This window comes from Morus notabilis, unplaced genomic scaffold, assembly GCF_000414095.1.
Source record: "Morus notabilis unplaced genomic scaffold, ASM41409v2 Scaffold78, whole genome shotgun sequence".
Taxonomy (NCBI): Eukaryota; Viridiplantae; Streptophyta; class Magnoliopsida; order Rosales; family Moraceae; genus Morus; species Morus notabilis.
Window position 1 is genome coordinate 673,249 of NW_010367622.1, and position 19,566 is coordinate 692,814.

General features: G+C 38.8%; 2 protein-coding genes across 3 annotated transcripts; one reads left to right on the forward strand and one right to left on the reverse strand.

Moving 5' to 3' along the window:
• The first annotated feature begins 541 nt into the window (after nucleotides 1–541).
• Nucleotides 542–11,023, forward strand: LOC21410507 (transcription elongation factor SPT6 homolog). Of its 2 annotated transcripts, none has more exons than XM_010112947.2 (17): nucleotides 542–844; nucleotides 967–1,062; nucleotides 1,856–1,985; nucleotides 2,324–2,393; nucleotides 2,487–2,640; nucleotides 2,754–2,877; nucleotides 3,062–3,308; nucleotides 3,391–3,594; nucleotides 3,669–3,779; nucleotides 3,886–4,272; nucleotides 4,355–4,465; nucleotides 4,572–5,351; nucleotides 6,234–6,375; nucleotides 6,455–7,620; nucleotides 8,261–8,470; nucleotides 9,241–9,736; nucleotides 10,166–11,023. In XM_010112947.2, exons 1-17 carry the CDS (start codon nucleotides 814–816, stop codon nucleotides 10,621–10,623), a joined length of 4,917 nt encoding a protein of 1,638 aa, XP_010111249.1. In that variant the 5' UTR covers nucleotides 542–813; the 3' UTR covers nucleotides 10,624–11,023. The 2 variants fall into 2 exon arrangements, with proteins under 2 accessions (XP_010111249.1, XP_024031214.1); XM_024175446.1 differs by having other exon boundaries at nucleotides 1,859–1,985.
• A 1,120-nt stretch (nucleotides 11,024–12,143) lies between these two features.
• On the reverse strand, nucleotides 12,144–14,301 carry LOC21410508 (probable E3 ubiquitin-protein ligase RHC1A). Its single transcript, XM_010112948.2, has 2 exons — nucleotides 14,229–14,301; nucleotides 12,144–13,340 (listed from the first exon to the last, which is right to left on the reverse strand). The coding sequence occupies exon 2, from the start codon at nucleotides 13,256–13,258 to the stop codon at nucleotides 12,290–12,292; it is 969 nt and encodes a 322-aa protein (XP_010111250.1). The 5' UTR covers nucleotides 13,259–13,340; nucleotides 14,229–14,301; the 3' UTR covers nucleotides 12,144–12,289.
• Nucleotides 14,302–19,566: the final 5,265 nt, after the last annotated feature.

The following is a 19,566-nucleotide window of genomic DNA, read 5'->3' on the forward strand; positions in this document are numbered from 1 at the left end:
TCTCAAAATAATTTTTAAAATAATTTCATTTTTACTTTTGTACTGAAAATAAAATTATTTTGAAAACATTACCAAACAGGCCCTATATTTTTAATCAAATTTTGTTTTTAAAATGAATTATGTAATTGTGTTTAATTATATGTAGGAGGTCTAAGTATAATTTGTTGTTCCCGCATCTCTATCTACCCTTTGATTTACATCTATAACTCTAATGATGAATTCTGCTGATAGGTGAAAATATTGTCCTTATATTATATATTTTTCTTTATTTTTTAAGTGTATTTATTTATACAACTTAAATCATAGCACAAATTATATTATTACAATATTTTTTTTTACATAAATTTAAATTTAATTTTTTTATTATAATATATATTTTTTTAATATATAACTCACGTCATGATTTAATCTGTACAGATGAATACACTATTCTATCCTATGACTATGGGCAGTGATTTTTCCACACGATCAAAAATTAGAAAACAAAAAGAAAAACTATGAACAGGATTTTTCCACACTTGATCACAAAGTTAGAAAAAAAAAGAAAAAAAAGAAAAAGAAAACATTTACGCCTAAGAGCCTGCGACTCGAACCGCCTCTCTCTCTCTTTCTCTCTTTCTCTCTCTCTGTCTCTCTTCTTTCTCAACGTCGTAGAGGCATTTCAATTTCATATTGTTCTCTCCACGTTCTTTCTCACTCAGAAAATCTCAAAGAGAAAGACAAAAAGCATTTCTCTCGTGTTGCTCTCTCCTCATCTCTCCCCCAAATCCTCACTCTGCGTTTCCCTTTTGCCCTAATCCCTTCCCTCACGCCATGGGCAAAGCCGTCGTCTCAGACGAAGAAGGTCAGTCACTCTTTTCTCGGAAAAACCCGAAAATCTCTCTCGTTTTCTTCCGAATTAGCCCTAACCATAGCCCTAGCTTTCGTCTCGTCTTCTTCGGTGATTTTTTTATTCAATTTGCGCAGATGAGGTCGAGCTCGAGGACGAAGAGAGGGAACCCGTTGATGGCGACGCGGGAGACGACCGAGACGTTGATGACGACGAGGGAGATGAGGAAGACGGTACGGGATTCTTTTTTTTCTCATCCATTTTTTCTTCCTTTTTTGTCTTGTTCTCATGGAGTTTTGGGGGCTTGATTTTGTGTTTGGGTGGGTTTTGAGGGTTCGATTGGAAATGCTAGGGTTTTTTCATCCCTTATGCACAAGGATGATACTTAACGTTGTTACATTCGATTGCATGTTTTTGGGTAATGCATTAATTGGAGAGATAATAGGGGTAGTAACTTGGTGCCTATTTAACTTTGAGTACATGAAATCCATCTAGGTTCCTAGATTTTTTTATTATTATAAATTACGGTCCTTTCTTCCTTTAAACTGTAAATGTCGTGTATGTTGTTTGTAGTTACTGTTTGGAAAGATTGTTTAACATAGAGATTATAATACAGTCTGATTTGAAATCTTATGGGGTTGATGATGGTTTATTATGGTTATTTTCCTATTTCGTTTACATCAATCTTCTGTAGTTAAATGCCTGATAAAATGGGTCTAGCAAAAAAAAAAAGGCCGAGGGATTGGGAATCTTTTTGAGAGGGTATTATCGCAGTTCACTACCAGTAATAACTCACTTGAAACTTTCTACTATATTTATTACTTTTTCATGATTTATTGTAAGGTCTGTTTCCTCCTTAGCTGCATTTTGTAATGCCTAATTCTCTGTGAGGCTGTTTCGCGGGGGGCAGGTGGATCCCTGACTTGTTTTATCTGTCACATGGAAATCATGCATTCTCAAGAGCCTAGCTTCATGAAATATTCGTCTCGAGTTTCTTCTTGATTGTTTTCAATTCACTTCTGACAGAAGAAGGGCAGGATGAATATGAGAAGGATGGTTTTATAGTGGATGATGTTGATGAAGAGGAGCCGGATGAAGAGGAAGAGAGGGTTGACAGTGATGAGGAGCGACAGAAGAAGAAAAAAAGAAAGAAAAAGTAAGTGTTCGATACTTGCGATGTTATTGTAAAATTATGTGTTCTTGCTGGAAAAGTGTACAAGAAGGAGAAGAGTTGGATCCTTTCTTTTTGGGGGCTCTAATTAGATTGGGTTTGGAGTGCTGAAATTGAAATATTCGTCTATCCTGCGACTGGTGTAGTTCAATTAAATGCCCCAAGACTTCTTTTTGTTTCCATTTTGAGAGGGAAAAAAGTTTTGAAGCATAATAGATTTGGAACCGAGTTCATCTATATCTGTGTATGGCTCTATGTTTTGTCTATCAAACGAATGGTTTTCTTTTCTTGTTCCTAAGAATTTTCTTTTGCAATTTGTTTAGGGAGGAATATGTCCTTGATGAAGATGACTATGAGCTCCTTGAATACAACAATGTCATTCCTCGCAGGAAGGTTGTGACATTTATAATTTCATAGAATAGCTAAATTGAAATCTCATTACTTTTTGTTCGATTGCATTTTTGTTCACTACTGACTTTGTTGCAGGATAAAAAGTTTAAACGGCTGAAGAAAGCTCAGAGGCAGAATGCAGAGGAGTCTTCTGGTTTTTCTGATGAGGAGGAGTTTAGTCGAAGTGGTAAAAGTGGACGAACTGCAGAGGAAAAGCTTAAGCGCAGTTTATTTGGCGATGATCATGAAGGTATACATTTTGCATTTGTCTATACGATAATTATAACCATTTAGATTGTATTTAGAATATTTTGCTAGAGTATCACCTTAAAAATATTCATTTTTTTCCCATTAACTATATAGCTCTGCTTGAGGACATTGCTGAAGAGGAAGAACAGGTAGAAGAGGAAGATGATGGAGAAATTGGTGAAGAGGATGAAATGGCAGACTTTATTGTGGATGAAGAATACGATGAATCTGCTGTGAGGTACTTTTTGAGCGTCTGATTTCTCTCTCTCCTCTCTTCTTTTCTTTTCTTTTCTTCTTTTTTTTGTTTTGTTTTTTTAACGGTCTTTAGTGGTGTTTCCTAATATTTTGGGTGAGCAAGTTACGTATCAATTGAATTCATAGACTCATTTTAAAAAAAAATAATTCATAAGTTTCTTGTCCAGGCAGAGGAAGCTGAAGAGGAAGAAATCTAGGCAGGCACCTGGAGTTTCTTCGTTTGCTTTGCAGGAAGCTCATGAAATATTTGGTGACGCTGACGAACTTATACACCTTAGGAAGCAAGAAATAGATTCTAGTGAATGGAGGGAAAGGAGACTCGAAGATGAGTTTGAACCCATTGTTCTATCTGAAAAGTATATGACAGAGAAAGACGACCAGATTCGGGAACTTGATATTCCCGAAAGAATGCAGGTTATCATTTAGTCTTGTATTTATTTCCTGTGTCTGTATGAGCATGATCTGTATTTCTTGATTCTTATTTTCTTGTTTCTAGATATCTGAGGAAAGCACCGGGCCTCCTCCGTTGGATGAAATCAGCATCGAGGATGAGAGTAATTGGATATATAATCAACTTGCTTCTGGTTCAATACCTTTGTTTGGAAGAGGTTTAGGAAATAACAAGGAAGGACAGGATTTGTCTGTTAACAGGGATGACATCATCAGATTTTTGGATCTTCATCATGTGCAGAAGTTAGATGTCAGTATCTGATCAATGTTGATTTACCTACGTTTGATCTTATGGATGTTTATAACTTTGTTTCCGTTTTTCAGATACCTTTTATTGCCATGTACCGGAAAGAGGAGTGTTTGAGTTTATTGAAGGACCCTGAAGATGACAATAAGGATAAATCTGAGAGAACACCGACTCTGAAGTGGCACAAGGTGAATGCATTTAACATGGATCAAGCAACTGTTGAAACTAGTAATGAATTATTGTTAATAAGAAATGGTGAAATTAGTCATTGACTGCATGTTTGCTTCGTTATAGGTACTATGGGCCATTCAGGACTTGGATAGAAAGTGGCTGCTCCTTCAAAAACGGAAGAATGCACTCCAGATGTATTACAATAAGCGATTCGAAGAAGAATCTCGGCGTATTTATGATGAGTCAAGACTTGCATTAAATCAGCAAACTTTTGAGTCAATTATGAAGTCACTTAAAGCTGCAGAAACAGAAAGAGAAGTTGATGATGTTGACTCCAAGTTTAACTTGCATTTCCCTCCTGGTGAGGCTGGTGTTGATGAAGGGCAATACAAGCGGCCCACTAGGAAATCACATTATACTACCTGCAGCAAGGCTGGCTTGTATGATGTTGCCAGCAAGTTTGGTTATAACTCTGAGCAATTTGGATTGCAGTTGTCACTGGAAAAGATGGTTGGTTTTCTTGTTTTGCATTTGGTGGTATTCTGTTGAACTTAAATAAGTAGTTTTTGAATTTTGTTTCATTCCGTTGTAGAGGATGGATGAATTGGAGGATGCTAAGGAGACACCAGAAGAGATGGCTTCTAGCTATACATGTGCAATGTTCAATTCACCTCAATCGGTTCTCAAAGGGGCCAGGCACATGGTATGTTCCTATTAACTTTGTTGTTCATGGTATGAAAGTTGTCCCTTTTGAAGCTTGATTATATTGTAAGGCTGCATGTTCTAACAGTTTTTTCTTCTTGTTCCAGGCGGCTCTTGAAATTAGTTGTGAGCCATGTGTCAGGAAATATGTTAGAAGCAACTATATGGATAATGTTGTGATATCAACTAGTCCAACACCTGATGGGAAAGTTGCAATAGATTCTTTTCACCAGTTTGCTGCGGTGAAGTGGTTGCGTGAAAAGCCACTGACTAGATTTGAAGATGCGCAGTGGCTTCTTATCCAGAAAGCTGAAGAGGAAAAACTTCTTCAAGTTACTATTAAGCTGCCAGAAGAAAAGTTGAATAAGTTGACAAGTGACTTCAATGAGTACTATCTTAGTGATGGTGTTAGTAAATCTGCTCAACTGTGGAATGAGCAACGGAAGTTGATATTGCAGGATGCTCTTTTCAATTTTCTTCTTCCTTCAATGGAGAAAGAAGCAAGATCCATATTAACTAGTAGAGCCAAAAACTGGTTAGTAATGGAATATGGAAAGGTCTTGTGGAATAAAGTTTCCGTGGGACCATACCAAAGAAAGGAGAATGACGTTAACTCAGATGATGAAGCTGCACCTAGGGTCATGGCTTGCTGTTGGGGTCCAGGAAAGCCAGCTACTACTTTTGTTATGCTAGATTCATCTGGGGAGGTGTTAGATGTTCTCTACGCTGGGTCCCTCACATTACGGTCTCAAAATGTTAATGACCAGCAACGTAAGAAAAATGATCAAGAAAGGGTTTTGAAGTTCATGACAGACCACCAACCACATGTTGTTGTCCTAGGAGCTGTTAATTTGTCATGTACCCGCTTGAAGGATGATATTTATGAGGTGAGCTTCTAGCTGTCATCTGATATGATGATAAATGACCTTTTTTTTTGTCACATATAATTGTGCTCATACGTAACAATATTCTAAAATATCATTTAAGGTACAACCATAGCATGTGCAATTATACCATGACAAATTCTTAACGAAAATTAAGCCCTGAAATTTCAGTAATTCTAGAGTGGTGTAAAAAGCTGCCATCCTTGCCATATATTTGAATCTTGTATCATTATATTTTGTGACTGAACATTTTCAGGGGTATCTAAGGAGTTGGTAATTGATCGAATCGAGGTCTTTCCTAAGTTTATCATGTTTTATATGTTTGCTTATACGTTCTACAGTTCTGATCCTAATATACTCTTTTAGATAATTCAAAATTTTAGCCTGGTCACGGTTGGATATTTCATGTATATGATATAAACGCACACACAAAACACACAGAGCCCAACAAACCTTTGATATGTAAAGTGGATGTGCTCATGTATGGGGAAAAAATCAACTTCAAATTTTGCAGGCAATTAGCCAGTTGTCTGTATAGGCTGGACTGGCTCATTCACTGTCTGTTTACTTTGTGTTCTGCTAAAAAAAGTTAAGCTTTTGGATAGTTAAAGTTTTTCTTCTTTTTTTTTTTCCCCTTCTTTTTTTCTTTTTATCTTAAAGATTCATACATCCATGAAAGACCTTTGGTGTAAAAAATAGCTTGATTCCAAGGACAAAGAAGTGGCTTACTGCATGAACTTTTAATTGCTTATAGTTTTGATTTCATGTCATACTATATACCATATTTTTTCATATTTGATTTATAATAACTTTAATAATTTGTATTTCTTGGTGATTTGTTGAATTGAAATATTATCCTTATAAGTTTTCACTTTCCTTTACCAGATTATTTTTAAGATGGTTGAAGAAAATCCTAGGGATGTTGGGCATGACATGGATGGCCTCAGCGTTGTGTATGGAGATGAATCTTTGCCTCGTTTGTATGAAAATTCTCGTTTTTCATCTGATCAACTACCTGGGCAGTCAGGTATGTATTTTGTAACCAATATAAATCTATCGAGTTGGATATTTCTTTTCATTGATCCTGTTTTTCATGATTTCGTTAGGCATTGTTAAGCGGGCTGTGGCCCTTGGGCGTTTTCTTCAAAATCCATTGGCAATGGTTGCCACTCTATGCGGACCAGGAAGAGAGATATTATCTTGGAAACTCAATCCTCTAGAAAATTTTCTCACCCCTGATGAGAAGTATCGGATAGTTGAACGGGTGATGGTCGATGTTACAAACCAGGTGGGCCTTGACATAAATTTAGCTATTAGCCATGAGTGGTTATTTGCACCACTGCAATTTGTTTCTGGGCTTGGACCTAGGAAAGCGGCATCTCTTCAGAGATCCTTGGTAAGAGCTGGAGCAATATTCACTAGAAAGGATTTTGTGACAGCTCATGGACTCGGTAAAAAGGTTTTTGTCAATGCAGTTGGTTTTTTGCGTGTTCGGCGGAGTGGGTTGGCTGCTAGCAGCAGTCAATTCATTGATTTGTTGGATGATACCAGAATTCATCCAGAATCTTATGCTCTTGCACAAGAGTTGGCTAAAGATGTTTATGATGAAGATGGCGCAAATGATGACGAGGATGCACTGGAGATGGCAATAGAGCATGTTAGAGACCGCCCTAGTGTTTTGAAAACTTTAGCAGTGGAGGAATATGCGAAAAGCAAGAACCGTGAGAATAAAATAGAAACATTTTATGATATAAAGAGGGAACTAATGCAAGGCTTTCAGGATTGGCGTAAACAATATGAAGAGCCAAGTCAGGATGAAGAATTCTATATGATATCAGGTGAAACTGAAGATACCATTGCTGAGGGGAGAATTGTGCAAGCCACGGTCCGTAGAGCGCAAGCTCAAAAGGCCATCTGTGTTTTGGATTCTGGATTGACTGGGATGCTTATGAAAGAAGATTACACAGATGACTGGAAGGATATCTCCGAGTTATCTGACAGGCTACATGAAGGTGACATTCTCACTTGCAAGATAAAATCCATCCAAAAGAATAGGTATCAGGTATTCCTAGTCTGTCGAGAGACTGAAATGAGAAACAATCGATATCAGAACGTTAGAGACCTCGACCCCTATTATCAGGAAGATCGAAGCACCCTGCAAAGTGAGCAAGAAAAAGCTCGCAAAGAAAAGGAACTGGCTAAGAAACTTTTCAAGGCAAGACCGATTTTTCATCCTCGTTTTCAGAATATAACGGCAGATCAAGCAATGCAGGTGTGCTTTCAATAATGATACAAAAGCTTGCTGTGTAGTTTAAATTTCTATGTGAGTATATGAATTAGGTCAGAATTGAATTATGAATATTATGTTATCTTGTCATAAACTTACTTGAGTTTCAGAAGAAACAAATTTTTCGTTTCATTTTTGATATTTTTATTCTCCCATCTTTCGTTCACGTACTGATGACTGATGTATTTTTTTTTTCCCCTCTTTTTTTTGACAATATGCACATGCACTGTGTGTGCGGTTAACTACTTGTGCATGTAGATTCAGCGTTAAGACTTCAATTTTGCCTTAGGTTGCTGTGTTGAGTTTACAGGACTTTTTCAATAATGGGGTTATTTATTTATACATGAATTAGGGTTATCTTTTATGCTTTATTTGATGATGTTTAGATGCTCAACATTCTGTAATACATTTGGATTTAAAAAATTTATTTAAGACTTCAAATCTATTATACAGTTGTCGAAAGTTTGTGCTGAAGTGTAATTAAGTCATAGCATACAATTACTTGGGTAAACTCAAATGTCAATATGTATGTTTGTTTGTTTTTTTTTTTTTTTTTGTTCTTTTTTCCTTTTCTTTAATACTGTCAAAACTGATAATGTTGCACGTCATCTCTTATGTTTATCAGTTCTTGTCTGATAAGGATCCTGGTGAAAGTGTTATCCGTCCTAGTTCACGCGGACCCTCATTTTTAACATTAACGCTCAAAGTTTACGAGGGAGTTTATGCTCACAAAGACATTGTCGAAGGTGGAAAGGAACACAAGGACATCACCAGCTTACTCCGCATAGGAAAGACGTTGAAAATTGGGGAGGACACTTTTGAAGATCTTGATGAGGTTAGTATTCCTCCCCTTGTTCTATTATGTTGAAGGTTGAAACTGTAAACTGATAAGCCTTTAATTAGGCAGGTCTTTATCAGGAAGAATAAGAAAGTGTAATTGGTTTTTGTATTCTGTTTTACAGAAAATAGTTGTTAGTCCGTTAGAAGTTGTTAGTGGCTTAGTCTGTTAGAGGGTCGGTGTTAGTTAGTATTTTGAGGTTAGTTACAGAGGGTGGGAGGAGGATAAAAAGAGAGGAAGAAGAGAGGGGGCATTGGAGATCACAGGGTTGTTTTGGGAGAAGTCTTGGAAAATTAATCCAAGCAGGGGAGGTTAGCAGATCCTTGAAATTCTGCTAGTGTACTGTGTTCTTTAGTATTCTCTTTTTTTTTTTTTCCTGTGAGATCAAGCATCAAGTCTATCATAAACTAGCTAGGAGTTCTTAAGTAAAGTTTCCTTTTGCTTATTGATTTTGAAAAATTTCTTGTGAGCTGGAAATATGCAATTATGAGTTCCTAAATCGATTTAGTTTCGTACGTGATATTTTGTTTTTGGGTTACCAGTACTTCCTTTCAGTGTTCTAGCCTGATACAGAAGCCCAAGTCTTAACTCCTAGAGCAGCAGCCTCACAGTTATTTATTTAAAATTGTGGTTAAAGTTTTTATTTTTTCCATGTTGTACTTTAAACATCGACTTAGGTGCTATTGTTATTTGTTTTTCTCGATTGTACTCTAAAGGAAAATTTATTTGAAAGGTTGATGTGTTCTTTGTTCTTGACTTTATATTAGGTAATTGATAGATATGTTGATCCTTTGGTGGCTCATTTGAAGACAATGCTAAATTACCGTAAGTTCAGGAGGGGCACGAAAGCAGAAGTTGATGAACTCTTGAGAATTGAGAAAGCAGAATATCCTATGAGGATAGTTTATTGCTTTGGCATATCTCATGAGCATCCCGGTACTTTCATTTTGACTTACATACGCAGTACAAATCCGCACCATGAGTATATTGGTGTATATCCAAAAGGGTTCAAGTTCAGGAAAAGAATGTTCGAGGACATAGATCGACTTGTAGCATATTTTCAGAGGCATATTGATGACCCCCAACATGATTCAGCACCATCAATCAGATCAGTTGCTGCTATGGTCCCGATGCGAAGCCCTGCAGCTGGGGGCTCCTCAGGTGCCTCTGTCGGCAGTGGCTGGGGTGGTTCAACAAATGATGGTAGCTGGAGAGGTCAGTCTTTTGACAGGGAACGCTCTTCTACACCTGGTTCAAGAACAGGTGAAGTCAACCAAACACATGTTACGTCTGGATTTTGATCTACTTTAGTCGGTTGCATGAATCTGGTTTTTACTGCCCTTCCACTTAGAATTAGCCTGCTCTTTTCATTTTTTTTCTGGTGCAATATGTTAATTATCGATAGAATTACATGCGTAAGAAGCTATTCTGCTGTGCCTTTGATGTCCATGTCTATGATTTTGTAGATTTCCTGACATCTTGTTCTTCTAGATCAATCGGTTTCAACTCTTATTGACATGGTTTTCCCTTTGATTTGGTCTGTTGTTGGTGAAGATTTATTTGCTGCATATTCCACTTCATTTATTGTCATTAAGATAAAGTTAAGATGTTATCATGTTAGGCCCCCGAAATATAACAGGACACTTGTGTGTAGGCCTCATGACATTCTTATTTTTTCCCCCACTTTTGTAGGCCGCAATGATTTCAGAAATGGGGGTGGCGGTCGAGGTGGACACCCAAGTGGGGCGCCTAGACCATATGGTGGTGGGCGTGGCCGAGGTCGAGGCTCATACAACAGCAGAGGCAATAACGAGAGACAAGATTCTGGTTATGATGCTCCCAGATTGGATTCAGGTAACAAGGATGGGGATGATGGTTGGGGCAATAATTCAGGGGGTGGTGGAGGCAGCACCTGGAGTAGTGGTGGTGGAGGCGGTGGCAGTGGGTGGAGCGGTGGCGACGGCGGCGGCAAGAGTTGGAGTAGTGGGGCCGGTGCCAATGACGGTGATGGCTGGAGTCGTGGAACTGGTGATGCTGGGCGATGGAGCTCCTCAGGTGGAAGGGATGCTCGTGCTGCCACTGGGAACTCTGGCTGGGGTTCTGACTCCAAAAGAAGTTCAACTCAGCCGGAAAGTGGCAATGGGTGGTGATGGTTGGTGAAGCTAACAAATTTCCATTGGCTTTCCAACTGCATGGTTGTCGTGAAGGCGCAGAAGGTGCTTCCTGTTTTCGAGGCCCCATGTAATGCCTTAGCTTTCCTCGAAGTTTTTGTGTCAACTTTTCTGCCCTGTACGTATTTACGCTATTATATAACGTATCAAATTAACGAGAAAAAAAGAACTTGTTCAGATTTCAGATAACTGATTGTTGCTGGTTTGTTCCTCTTCCTTTTCCCTTCATATGTCTTCCTACTTAAGAGTCTTGATTTCTTGCGTAAGTACTGCCTTTGCGTAAATACCCCAAGCATCACGAATTAGATGAAATCTGGAGGAAGTCACTTGCACTTCATTTTTTTTTTAATTTTTTAATTTTCTAGTTTTTTTACAACAACAGCAGCAACAATAATAATACTATTATTATTTATTAATAAAAAGCATTGGGTTAAAATCCAAGGACTTTTTCTTCCTCAGGCTTCTCTGAAGAGAAGAAAGAATTGAGTTAGAACCGGAGAAAATGCAGCGAGGCAAGGTGGTTGTGAAGATGATAGCTGTTGCAGTTAATTTAAACAATTTTTGGGTTTGCACAATATATATATATATATATATGTATATATATATATATATATATACCCTTCGTTAGATATTTGTGAGTACCCTTCCTGGTCTGTGATTTATCATATTTATGTCTTTGCTTTAAAAAGAAAAAACACGTAAAATAAAATCTACGGTGGTGGGTATGGTCTATGATAAAAATGGCCGGCAGTTGCAGAGTTCAAATTACGTTGTCATTGTTTTTTACATCTTATTATTCGTGCCATTGAAAATAATTAGGGACCACTCTCATTATATTTTTCACCTCTCTCTCTATGGCGGGGGGATTATACGAATGGCAGGGGGTGGACCCAAAAAAAAAAAATTTTTTGGAGTGTAAAAAAAAAAAAAAAACAATAAAATAAAATAAATAAGTGAAAAGAAAACAATAAACAAATATCATGCTTTGCACGTGAATATTTAAGGCAAATAACTGCCTTGTGGGAGCTATTCCTTATTTGCAATCCGTGTGTGAGAATCAGCCAATCAAATGCAAGACTTGTAATACAATTGTAGCTTGGAGCTTGTACTTCTCACGCTAAGCGAAAAGCTAACTCAACTCACAGCGAGCCCACCTTTGCTTCTAACATTCCACGTTTCGGACGTTAGACGTTAGTTGTAACAAGTAGTTTTGTTGATTGGTTAATTGGTCACATTTTATCACTGAAATGGGTTTGATTGGTATAAATCTTGATACATCAAAAACAATTTTATTAGATTCAAAAGTATCTAACGTCAGAATTTAATAGTCCGAATAGTTAGCAGAAGTCGTTTTGATCAAATCTGTCAAATGGGTAGCAGAAACAGGGATGACAAAAAGGAAAAACACAGATGTATACATAATACACTTCAAAGAAAAAATCAAAACCACCAAGGGAAAGCATGAGAAATTGAGAAAATACGTTCAACCAAATGGGACATTCACATGAAAAAGGCAACACATTCAATTCTTTCACCTTCAGGCTTGTAACAACAAAAAAGCAGTCTCCAGAATGTCAAACCATTTTCACTACAAACAATTTCATTGCTTTTCATAATGGTCGAGAAATCGAAAGGCACGCAAGAACTAGCCTTCATCAAATGGCCACCCGGTATACCCCATCGGATGGTGGTGATGGTGGTTGTTATTTTCATGCACAGTTGGGGAGCTAGTTCCAGCTGTCCCATTGTGGTTGGAGCTCGAACTAGACGAGCGAAATGGCCACAAATACGACAATGGATGCCGCCTTCCATGACTCTCTCGAGTATTTTCCCTTCCATTGGCGTTGCTACCAAAACTACTGCTGCTGCTGCTGCTGCTGCTCCTACTTCGATTAGTCGACCTACGAGCACTACTAAGTCCCTGTGCTGGCAGTTCTTGGCGGCAGACAGGGCAAGAGTTGTGCTGGCTCAACCAGGGTATAATACAATCTGAATGATATATATGGTTACATGGCATTTGTCTTGCTTCAGATCCCAGCTCGAATTTGTCTTTGCAAACAGGACAATGTGAATCAGAACGAAGATGCCTATTGGATATCTTAATAGTAGGCATTGCATCCATAGATGATCTTGATGCTGGGGGAGGGCCACGCCGGTCATTAGTTGAAAGCTGCTCAAACAGTTCTTCAAGCCCAGGACCAATAAAATAATCACCAACATTATTGCGTGTTAGACCGATCCCAGGAGTTCCATTAAAAAGGGCTTCAAATCCACCATTTCCAGACAACCTAAGAGGAATCTGTCCACCAAAGATTAACAAAGGACCAATGCCTGGGTGTTCAGGAAGTGCATCTGATCTCCCCCTGATGTCAAGGCCATTGCTTCTGTCAACCATCCGTTGCCTCATTAAGGCTGAGATAGAATCCAAAAGCCGAAACTGTCGCCCACGATCTTCATCACTGCCCATATGAATATAATCAAGTGGACTCACCTGCACCATGTCGTTAAGTTCCTGAACAAATCCCAAATTACAGCTGGGGCATACTGCATCTCGCCCTCGCAGTCGGACTGGCCGCCTGCAACTGTAGCACCAATGGGTGTTTCGGCTACTCATCCTCTCTTCCTCACTCTTGCAAAATCTTAAAATACAAAAGCCTACTATAGTCCCTGGGAGCTCATCGGATCTTAAGTTTTGACTGCACAAAGGAGAAAAAAAAAAAAAAAAAAAAGAGAGCTCATATTTAAATGAATTTACATAAAATTTAAATAATCAAATTGCAAAAAATCCAACCAAAAGTCTCATAGTACCAAAAGATAACAATGATCTCCATTTCTAAAATGTAATATTTCAAATGCTCTTAAGCACTAGATTTATTTATTTATTCTTTTTTTTTTTGTGAATGAACACTAGATTTAAATTGTTAGTAACCTAATAAACTTGTGGGGAAAAAAAAAGGAATTTTTATTTCCAGAAACAGCCTCCATCTCAGGGGGCAAAAAAAAAAAAAGAAAAAAAGAAACCATTTCCATATACAATAGTCCCCTTTGAAAAGGTATTCCAATCAAAGAAAGAAGCGCTTTCTGTTTAAAAAGAATCCTAAATGTTCAAAGCAAAAAACCTCGTTTAAGAAACAGAAACCTCAGATAATTCCACAGATCTAATTTGGCCCCAAGTAAACACATCAAAAATTCAAGACAGAAACAAAGTCCCATTTTGCTTGATTCCCGGGAGATTGTAGGGCAATGCCAATAACAATAATTTTGGATCGAGTTCAATTGAGAATAAGATATTCCATCTCCCAAAACAAAAATCCGAAACAAGAAACACTGCAAATTATTACCATTCCCAAGATTAACCAACGGGAAAAACATAAAAGAAATGGTACAAACCCAAACATTGAAATAAAAAAAAAAGAACAAAATACAATCAAAGAATGCTAAAAGATCACGATCTTATAGTACAATCAAAGCGAAATTTCGCTTTGAAAAACGGACGCCAAATTAAAGAATCATAATTCAAATCTCATTTGTTTTTTATTTTGAAAATTGGCAGAAAAAATTTCAACTAAATCATATGATCGTACCGTCGAGAGTTCAAACGGAAGACCGAGAGGATCCAACCGATCTTTGCTGACCAAGAGAAGGAGAGAGATTCGACGAAACCTCTGGGCTATGGCCGATGGATGGAATTTGGGAATTTATTATTAATGATTATTATTGTTTTCTTTTTCTTTTTTTGGAGAATGCAGATTTTGTATTTATTAAAATTTTATTTATTCGTTTATTATGCGAGAAGAGCCAAGAGAGGCTGTCGCTTATCCTAAGCTACACGTGGCGCGCAGTGCGCCAATTGATTTGTATGAGTAGGACTGTAGACAACTGTTGTGTCCTATTTAGGAGTTGTGCTTGCCTGTGGGCTCCACTTTTATTTTATTTTTTTTTGTTTGAAATCCATCAATAGAGAAATATCTATTTTTTTTTTTTTAATGCAATACGTATGGAACTCACAACTTTCCTAAATCCCATCTCACCCAAATCTCCTGATATTACTAGTCCGTTTAGTTTATAGATTAAAATTATCAGATTAGAATTATTTTTAATTTATATATATTTTTTATGAGAGAAAATACTGTAACGAATCATGAACCATGATTCGAATCAGAAAATAAATCCTCCAACCAAACGTGTTCGCCATTAATGTAAAATTTGAAGGAACTAGGAAAGAACACGTAACGACTTGAAGAATTTTAATTTAATTATATTAATTGTGAATAATTAATATGTCTAATTTAATTTTCTTAATTAATAAAGACATTTTAATAATTTGTAGTATTTACAATTCCATCTTGAAAGTACGCGGAATACATACTTCCATTTTTTTCTTTAACTATATTTTAATATTATCTTTTTCTTTTCTGATATTTTCTTTTCTTTTTCATTCCCTCATTTTCTTTCTTTTTCTCTCTCTCTTAGACACCCTTAGCTCTCTCTCAATCGCCTCCTTCTCTCTCTCGCTACCACACTCTCCGTTTCTCTCTTTCTTTCAAAGCTTCACTCTCTCAAGAGAAGCTTTTGAACCAAATTTAAATCAAAGAAAATTTTTAAGAAGTTTTCAACATCAAAACAAAGATCAAGCTAAATTCTTTGAAAACTCACTCTTAAATCTCGAATCTTACTTTAGTGTAACTTGATTTTTGTTTAGTTTGTGAGGTTTTAGTTTTAACTTGATTTTGAATGGATTTTGGTTGAAATCATGTTAGAATTTGGAGGTTTTTAATTCTTTGGACCCCATTTGATGATTGGAACATGGTTTTGTGGAATCCCCATGAAATTATCTCAAAATTGACGGTTCGGCCACTTTTTGGCCGTTACCTGCTTCCCACCGGTCAATCGGACAGCCGACCGGTGGAGTTACACTCATCTGTCACCGGTCGACCGGTGTACACTAAGTCCGACCCAGAAATATTTAAAAAACCAGTTTTGACCCTGAAATTCAATGGAAAACTAACCTGACTTCATTTGAAAACTCAAAGTGAGTGGATTAGCCATATTAATCCTTGTTTCAATTCCATTTCTCTTGATTGAATTCCAAATTCTCAAAGAATCATGATTTGAATTAAGAAGTTGTTTATAAACTTTGATTTTAAGTCAAGGCACGCTAGTATAATACAATTGTACATAATTAAGCTAGATTGTTTAGAGGTGAGGTTTAAGCTCTAAACCATTATTTTGGTGAGAAAGCTAGCGGCACGATTGGATTTGGAGCTTCAAAGACAAGTGGAGCTAGGACTACAAGAAGTTATCCGTAGAATTAACATCCAAAAGGTAGGACGTTCTTGTTCACATCCTTGATAGCCTGTTTTAAATGTGTTTGGCCTATGAAAACGTTTTAAAGATAAAAAAATGTATTTGAAATCATTGAAATCTAAAGTAGAGTTTTATATGATATTTTCGTAAAATGAGATATTTTAAGAAATAGTAACAACGCTGATGGCCTAGAGATCGAGATATGAAGATTGTATCCTTGGGAACAGGACCCAAAACCCGTATGGGCCACTACGATGGTGTTTGGCCTTGCAATGGTTGTAAGTAATTTATCATTAAATTACTTGCTGATGCCTGAAACCAGAAATTTAAGTTTATTTTACTTTCAGAAAAAAGGATGTTTGGTTCCGGATGACATGTTCAGACCCTGAGCTTCCATTTATTTATTCAGTTTTATAAAATTTTATCCTACTGGGCATTTCACTCACTTGTCTATGTTTTATGAATTTAAAACCATCCCAGGTGACGGTAGGAGTAGTGCTGAATATGTGGTGAATTATGGTGAGGTGAGCCAATCTTAAGAAGTGAAGAAGTTGTAATTTACTTCCTTCATTTCCATGTGTACAAAGGCATGTATAAATTACAAAATTGTATTATTAAATTCTACTAGACTGTGGTTGATGTCAGAACATTTTATTTCTGTATTATTTATCTATGCACAATGCGAAAATCCTGTGGATGCTAGAGGCTGACTTTTGAAATTGATTTGACTCTGATTGTGGTTTTTCTAACATCTGCCTCACTCTTTTCTAAAACTCCATTTCCTTAAAATAGTGGGGTTTGATTGGAAATACTCATATATATACTATCTTTAACATTGACTTTTGCTTAACCTCTATCTTAATCAGTTTTTAATTTCTAAACGAGCCTCCACATCACCAACCCAAGTTTGGGCACGGGGTTCCAGGGGTCTCGGGACGCCCGGGACCCCCGGGATCCCCAGGACACCCCCGGGACCCCCAGGACCTCCGGGACACCCCCTGGACCCCCGGGACGCCTAGGACGTTTGGGACCCCCGGGACCCTTGGGACCCCAGGGACACCCCCGGGACCCCCAGGACCCCCGGCACACCCTTAGGACCCCCGGGACACCCCTGGGACACCTCCGGGATCCCCGGGAAACCCCCGGGACGCCCACGGGACTCACAGGAGACCCAGAAGCCTCGGGACACCCCGGGATATCCGCGACACCCCTGGAACCACCGGGACAAACCCGGCAGCCCCGGGGACCGGCGGACACACCCGGGACACCACCAGGACCCTGGGGACACCCCCTAGGATGCCTGGAACACCCCCGGCAGCCCCGGGGATCGTCTGGACACACCCGGGACCCCTGGGAACCCTGGGACACCCCCGGGACACCCCTGGGACCCCCGGGACACCCTCGAGACTCCCACGGAACCTCCAAGAGCCCCGGAACAACTCCAGAAATCCTAGGACTCCGGGACCCTCAGGACACCCTTGAGATATCCGCGACACCCCCGGAACGACCGGGACACCCTTGGGACCACCGGGACACACCCAGCTGCCCCCAGGGACCTGTGGGACACACTCGGGAACCCCGGGACCCCCGGGAGACCACCAGGACCCCTGGGACACCCCCAGGACACCGCCCGGACCCTCGGGACACCTGGGACACCCCCGGCATGACCAAGACACCCCCATCAGCTCCCGGGATTGCCGGGACATACCAGGGACCCTCGAGAACCCTGGAACAACCCGGGACCCCTGGGACACCCCTGAGCCACCACCGGGACACCCCCGGAAAACCCCTGAAACCCCCGGGACCCCAGGGAACCTCGGCACACCCCGAGACACCCCTGGCAGCTCTGGGGACCGCCGGGACACACCCGGGACACCCCCGAGACACCCCTGGACCCCCGGTAGTCCCGGGGACCGCCGGGACACACCCGGGACCCCCGGGAACCCTGGGATAGTCCCACGAACCCTGGGACACCCCTGGGACCCCCGGGATCCTCGGGACCCCCGGACACCCCCGGGATCCCCGGGACCCCACGGACACCCCCGGGACCCCCAGGACCTATGGGACACCTCGAAGACCCCCGGGACACATTCGGGACCCCTGGGACCCCCGAAACTCTCGGGACACCCGGGACTCCTGGGACGCCTGGGATGCACGGGACCCACGGAGTGACATGTCATTTTTTCATAAAACCACAAAAAATTGTCACCTACAAAATGACATATCGTTTTGACAAAAAATGAAAACAAAACATCTACGAAAACTAGCGTAAAAAATGACAAAAAAAGTAAAACGCTGTCAAAAAGCACCCGGCCCGTGTAGTGAGGCGTCCAGGGACCGAGATGGGTCAAAAACTTTGCATTATTATATAATTTTTAGGGACTAATGCAACAAGCGGCACCATTTTCTGATCAATATTCTGTGTTTTATGATTTTCTTTAAAAATAAAGTAAAATAAAAATGATGTCAAAAAATTATAAAAGTTTGCAGACACGATCCTTACATTTTTTCGGGCATGCTTACAAAAAAAAAAGGCACGAAAAAATAACAAAAAAGTAAAACGCTGTCAAAAAGCCCCAGCCCGCGTGGTGGGGCTCCCAGGGGTCCGAATGGGTCAAAAATTTACATTTTTAGTTATATATTACATTCAAAAATTAATATATGATTTTTTGGAATTAATGGCATAAGCAGCACCATTTTTTTGATCAATATTCTATTTTCTTATAATTTTCTTTATTTTTCATATTTTAAAAATAAAATAAAATAAAAACAACATCAGAAATTTATGAAATTTTACACACATGATCCATACATTTTTTTGGGCATGCTTGCAAAAAACGGGGTAAAATAAAAATAAACAATATGTAAAACGCTGTCAAAAAGCTCCCTGCCCGCATAGAGGGGTGTCCAGGGGCGGGATTGGTAAAAAATTTACATTGTTATTTATGTTTTGTATTCTTAAATTAATATACGATTTTTAGGAATTAATGGGACAAGCGACACCATTTCCTGATCAATACTCTATTTTTTATGATTTTAGATATTTTTCATTTTTAAAAAATAAAATAAAATAAAAATGATGTCACAAAATTTTGAAATTTTGCAGCCACGAACCTTACATTTTTTTGGGCATGTTTGCAAAAAATGGCATAAAAATGACAAAAAAAGTAAAACGGTGTCAAAAAGCTCCCAGCCCGCGTATTGGGGCGCCCTGAGGCCGGGATGGGTAAAAAATTTATATTTTTATTTATATTTTGCATTCTAAATTTAACTTATGATTTTTAGGAATTAATGCAACAAGCAACACCATTTTCTGATCAATACTCTATTTTTTATGATTTTCTTTATTTTTCATATTTAAAAAATAAAATAAAATAAAAACGGCATGACAAAATTATGAAATTTTGCAAACACAATCCTTACATTTTTTTGGGCATGCCTGCAAAAAATGGCCTCAAAAAATGACAAAAAAGTAAAACACTGTCAAAAGCCCCCGGCCTGTATAGTGGGGCATTCAGGGGCCGGGATGGGTAAAAGATTTACCGTTTTATTTATGTTTTGCATTCTAAAATTAATAAATGATTTTTAGGAATTAATACAATAAGCGGCACCATT

What these genes read in the sequence shown, in the direction of transcription:
- LOC21410508 (XM_010112948.2), bottom strand. Translation starts at nt 13,258, where the DNA reads ATGAGTAGCCGAAACACCCATTGGTGCTACAGTTGCAGGCGGCCAGTC.
- LOC21410507 (XM_010112947.2), top strand. Translation starts at nt 814, where the DNA reads ATGGGCAAAGCCGTCGTCTCAGACGAAGAAG. An exon ending in TCAAAGGGGCCAGGCACATG is followed by an intron (nt 4,466 to 4,571) that starts GTATGTTCCTAT and finishes TTCTTGTTCCAG; the next exon opens with GCGGCTCTTGAAATTAGTTG. An exon ending in TACACCTGGTTCAAGAACAG is followed by an intron (nt 9,737 to 10,165) that starts GTGAAGTCAACC and finishes CCACTTTTGTAG; the next exon opens with GCCGCAATGATTTCAGAAAT.